Source organism: Physella acuta, unplaced genomic scaffold (assembly GCF_028476545.2).
Source record: "Physella acuta isolate Inbredline_101_S28 unplaced genomic scaffold, ASM2847654v3 ptg001456l, whole genome shotgun sequence".
Taxonomy (NCBI): Eukaryota; Metazoa; Mollusca; class Gastropoda; family Physidae; genus Physella; species Physella acuta.
The window spans coordinates 217,176-223,175 of NW_026732971.1; the positions used below are offsets into that span (position 1 = coordinate 217,176).

Genomic DNA, 6,000 nt, shown 5'->3' on the forward strand with positions numbered 1-6,000 from the left:
ATGTAGATGTAGATGTAGATGTAGATGTAGATGTAGATGTAGATGTAGATGCAGATGCAGATGCAGATGCAGATGCAGATGCAGATGCAGATGCAGATGCAGATGTAGATGTAGATGTAGATGTAGATGTAGATGTAGATGTAGATGTAGATGTAGATGTAGATGTAGATGTAGATGTAGATGTAGATGTAGATGTAGATGTAGATGTAGATGTAGATGTAGATGCAGATGTAGATGTAGATGTTGATGTAGATGTAGATGTTGATGTAGATGTAGATGTTGATGTAGATGTAGATGTAGATGTAGATGTAGATGTAGATGTAGATGTAGATGTAGATGTAGATGTAGATGCGACTGATAGAGATATAAATATAATTCCTTTCCTTGTATTCCGGACTCACTACAAATATGATCTGCCAAAGATTCAGAGACTCGAAGAGGGCTCAGTAAGCCTTGAAAATGCTTATTTTCTCCACAATTCCTTTGGATACGTTTAGCACATATTGCCATAAATTCCCGTGCACTTAAATAAAACAAATTATATAACAATATATATATATATATATATATATATATGGTGCCCTGTCAAAACGGCCCGGGACAAATCGGCCCCGTCAAAACGGCCCCGTTAATACGACCCCGTCAAATCGACTCCCGACAAACCGACCCCGTCAAAATAGCCCCGTCAAAAGGGCCCCGACTTATTGGCTCCCGTCAAATGGGCTCCCGTCATATTGACTTGCGACATATAGGCTCCCGACAAATGGGCTCCCGATATTTAGGCTCCCGACAAATGGACTACCGACATATTAACCCCTGACAAATAGGCTCAGGACATATTGGCTCCCGACAAAGCGGCTCCCGACATATTGGCTCCCGACATAAGGGCTCAAGACAAATGGGCTCCCGGCAAATGGGCTCACGACATTTTGGCTACCGACAAATGGGCTCCCGACATATTGGCTCCCGGCAATTGGGCTCCCGACATATTGGCTTTTGACAAAATGACTCCCGACATATTGGCTCCAGAAAAATGAATGATATGACCACTGTTGGTTTAAAAGTAACCATTGTGTCTCCTACCTCCAATACCACCATAACCTCTTTTTAATGCCCGAATGAAATTATTTTTTCATTAACCAACATTAATTCACAAACAAATCGAGCCCTTAACAGCTAAATTCCACCAATTCTAAAGTTTTGATAATGTTTAATTTACAACAGAAAAGATCTGTTGCTTAAAAGCGAGCACAGAAGTGTAAATGTATGATATACATGATGTTAACATGATAACAGCATTTTGTTTTGATAACCTACAAGCACAGTGGCGTAGCGAGGTTGGGTGTCACCCGGTGCGGCACTTAATGGTGTCACCCCCCTCCAGAGGCGTTGCGACCCTTCCCGGGGACAAGCTTTCAAGTTTTCGATTTGCACCCCCCCCCCCAAACTTTCGATTTGCACCCCCAACCCCTCAACTTTTTCTCTATATATTTTGCTATTTTTTGCCTTGGTGTCACCCCCCTAAATGGTGTCACCCGGTGCGGTCCGCACCCCCCGCCCCCCCCCCCCCCCCCCTCGCTACGCCCCTGTACAAGCATATTGCAGTTAGGAAGGTACAGCGTGGACCCTTCTCCCCACACAATGAGTTGGAACTGCCTATAACCGACTCAATTATGGATGTCATAGATAGATGACCCTTAAATTAAAACATACTATATTTTATATAGATAAACTAATATAAAAATAAGGCCTGCCGAACAAGAGATGCATACGTTGTATTACATAAGAGTGTTGGATAAGCTAACTCTAAAGAATATTGATGAAGGGGTCCCACTGGCAGATGTCATATTCAATGAGACCGCTTTGCCGGGAGACTTAGTCTCTACAAAAACGGTATTGTCAGTGCAGTGGCGTAGCTAGGATTTTTGGGCCCCTATGCAAAAATTATCAGTGGGCCCCTTCGTCAGCCGTTAGGCCAGAGGCGTCGCTAGGTCGGGTCTCACCCGGTACGGCACTTCGTATTGTCACCCCCTCCCAGGAAACAAAGTATATATATATATATATATATATATATATATATATATATATATATATATATATATATATATATATATATACTCCTGATTTTGTATTTATACTATATTATTATGCTTGCCTACTACTGCTAAAAAGTTTATTTATAGGCAGATTCTCTCAATGTCTTGCACGACAAAGTGATATAGCCTGTAGTGTTATTATAACGATTGGGCTCTGTTTGACCCACAAACACTGAATCCCACTGCCGAAACGGTGGGGGGGGGGGGGCTTTTTGGAACTTTTAACCTTTTTTTTTAAATTATTTATATGTAACAAATATTAAAATTCCATTGTAAAAGTTTTAATTTTTTATGAGGGAAAAGGGCCCCTATGTGCCTTGGGCCCCCATGCCTTGCTTACGCTAGCTTTACGGTAGCTACGCCACTGTGTCAGTGGTCCTTTTGTCTGGAGCCAAATTGACAGGAGCCTTTTTGTCGGGAGCCAAAATGACGCTAGCCTATTTGTCGGGAGTCGTAATGACGGGGGCCGTTTTGTGGAGAAACTAAATGGCGGGAGCCTATTTGTCGGGAGTCGTAATGACGGGGGCCGTTTTGTGGAAAAAACTAAATGACGGGAGACTATATGTCGGGAGCCAAAATGACGGGAGCCTATTTGTCAGGAGCCTTATTGACTGGAGCCCTTTTGTCGGGAGCCTATATAACGGGAGCCTATTTGTCGGTAGCCTAAATGACGGGAGCCTATTTGTCGGGAGCCTATATGACGGGGTCCATATGTCGCTGGCCCTTTTGACGGGGCCGATTTGACGGGGTCGTTTTGACGGGGTCGTTTTGTCGGGGTCGTTTTGACGGGGCCGTTTCGTCATTGGCCGAATTGACGCCGCACGTATATATATATATATATATATATATATATATATATTTATATATATACATTTATATATATATATATATATATATATATATATATATATATATATATATATATATATATATATATATATATATATATATATATATATATACATATATATATATATATATATATATATATATATATATATATATATATATATATATATATATATATATATATATATCTATATATATATATATATATATATATATATATATATATATATATATATATATATATATATATATATATATATATATATATATATATAAAGCAAAGTGGTCAGGTGCCCGATAGGGCACTTCCCGGCGCCGCAGGCGCGTCAAATTTGGCACGATGGTGCCTTGGGGCGATAGAACACGAGGGTCGGTGACGGTTGGCCGAAAATTCGACGGAAAGAAGATCAAAACTGTCCTCGACTGACCGGCGCCTTATATGGGCTATATTACGAAAAAAAATTTCCTCCGACGACTTCCCTTGAAATTTTGTGAGGTGGTAGGAGAACGCCTTGGGGTGTCACAAAAAACTCGGCATATCTGGAAAAACTTCGTAAAGGGGTCAAAACTGACCAGTTGTATTTCCCTATATAATCTTTGTATTTTATGTGGAAAACAGAGGGTCATTTCAACGCGGATTTTAGAGTACTTAAACTCAGTATATCTGGCTAAGTTTTTGCATACTCTTAGGTAAATGGCTTGACGTTTAGGGAAAACTGTCGGTTCGACTCAAAGCCCTCGACGAGGGCTAAAAAGTGACCGCGAGTGAAATTCTTTTTATATGAGCTCTATTTCGAAATTTGTTTTCCTCCGTCGACCCCCCTTGAAATTTTGTGAGATGGTAGGAGAACGCCTTGGGGTGTCACAAAAAACTCGCCATGTCAGGGAAAAATCGGGAAATGGGTCAAAACTGACCAGTCGTATAAACTTTGTATTTTATGGGGAAAACAGGGTAATTTCTACACAAATTTTATGGTACTTACTCTTTGTATAACTGGCTAATTTTTTTGCATACACCTCTATAGGTGACTGGGCCGTATGGAAAAACTGTTGGTCAGCATCAAAGCCCTCGAAGAGGGCTAAAAATGACTGCGAGTGAAATTCTTATTATACGAGATTTGGTCTTTGGTCTATGGACAGGGGAGGTAACTTTTTAATGTAACAATATTTTAATATTTTGTATACTCTTTTTAGGAAAAAACAAAAATCATAAAGTATAGCGTTGTTTTAAATGGATATTTTGTTATAAATTAAGTTTTGTATTGTATTGAAATTGTAAAATTAATTGCAAAAGTAATTTAATATAATATTTGATTGATAATTATTATGAAAGCCCTTTCAGTTCTAATAACCTTGCGAGTAATAAGTTTGCGAATATTTCATCAATTTATGGGTACAATAAAAGTACCCCACTGTATAAATTTAGGCCCTAAGCATTTAACATAACAGCCAATCACCTATTAATTAATCATTCAATTTCTCAACTTTTTGAAAGCCTAAGCGAAGCTAAGCAGTATGCCTAGTATATATATATATATATATATATATATATATATATATATATATATATATATATATATATATATATATGTAAAACATTACATCCCAGTACATATAGTGCTTTTTTGTTGCATAGTACAGCTAATACAATTAATGCTAATGATATAGGGTCCTTCATTGGCAGGGCCTCCCCTAGAATCAAGGTTGCTGAATTTGAACAAATTTAGTTTTTTTTGTCAGTCTCATTTTTCCATGACATTTTCTCACGTAGAGGTTTTCGTTTTTGCCTGTCGTCCATTAAAACAGTTTTGTTACATAAACTCACTGAATTTAGTCTTATAAAAACACCGTAAGCCAACGTAGTTTAATAAAAAAAAATTCAAATAGAATAAATGAAACAAAAACTTACTTGCAGGTGGGCTTAAGTTTTAGGTTATCGAGTTCCTCTGTGTAGGGGAAAAATGTCTTGTAATTCTGTACGAGGCATCTTTGTGCCTTTTTACAATCATCGTTTGACGCACCTTGACTTTCTGGCACTAAAAATAAAAAAATAAACACTATTCACATCTATCATTTTTAATACAATTGCAAGAAGCTTAAAAGAAATAGACCATTAACCTGCCATAATCTAAAACTACTGGCCATAATAAAATAAAGCATCACAAACCTGTCATAAAGTAAAGTATCACATACCTGCTATAAGAGTATCACTAACCTGAGATATCGTAAACTATAACTAACATGTCATATGGTAAACTATCACTAACCTGACATATCGTAAAATATCACTAACCTGCCATATGGTAAACTATCACTGTCATTAGGTAAAGTATCACTAACTTGTCATTAGGTAAATTGTCACTAACCTGTCATTAGGTAAATTGTCACTAACCTGTCAAACAAAAAACTACTACGACTTTCAGAAAAACTGTGATCATGTTGGACTCACAAAACATGCTTGCGTGCTGAGTTACTGATGAAAAAAGTGATGAAGGTAAGTAATGCATCAAGCGCATGAGGGTAATGACACGTAGCTTTAACACTTGTTTCTAATGAAACCAGAGGCGGAAAACAACTACCACTATGTAAAAAACGACACGATGGGTTCTTTAAAAAAAAATTGTAATTAAACTGACAGCTGAAAACACATCTTAATTCTTTAAGACACAATGCGCTATTGAACTGTATTCAAATTTTAAATTAATATATGTGTACATAACAATTTGTGCGTGTGTTTATATATATATATATATATATATATATATATATATATATATATATATATATATATATATATATATATATATATATGATTTGGCAACATATTTCATACTGGATCTATGTAAAAAACTAAGATAAATTAAAATGCAGATTTGTTTCTCTCACTCAATAAGCTTACAAAAAAACCAACTGTTGAAAGTTTCATCATCACATCTTTGCCCGTCACACCTCACATGTTGGAGAATGGTTCCCTAACCAAATATCTCGTCTTCTATCATGCTAGGATATGGACCGCCAACCAAATATCTCGTCTCTAATAATACTAGGATATGGA

The 6,000-nt window shown here is 37.1% G+C and overlaps 1 protein-coding gene across 5 annotated transcripts in view; it reads right to left on the minus strand.

Moving 5' to 3' along the window:
- LOC131928028 (uncharacterized) overlaps window positions 1–5,434 on the minus strand; it is a 55,019-nt gene extending 49,585 nt beyond the window's left edge. For 2 of the 5 annotated variants that reach the window (XM_059283921.1, XM_059283920.1), the window contains exons 1-3: window positions 5,338–5,434; window positions 4,855–4,981; window positions 383–523 (exon numbers count right to left, since the gene is read on the minus strand). In XM_059283921.1, the coding sequence (XP_059139904.1) occupies window positions 383–523; window positions 4,855–4,981; window positions 5,338–5,401 (332 nt within the window). In that variant the 5' untranslated portion in view covers window positions 5,402–5,434. Of the gene's footprint in view, window positions 1–382; window positions 524–4,854; window positions 4,982–5,238 lie in introns of all 5 variants that reach the window. The other 3 variants (XM_059283922.1, XM_059283924.1, XM_059283923.1) reach the window with 3 other exon arrangements.
- Between the last annotated feature and the right edge of the window lie 566 nt (window positions 5,435–6,000).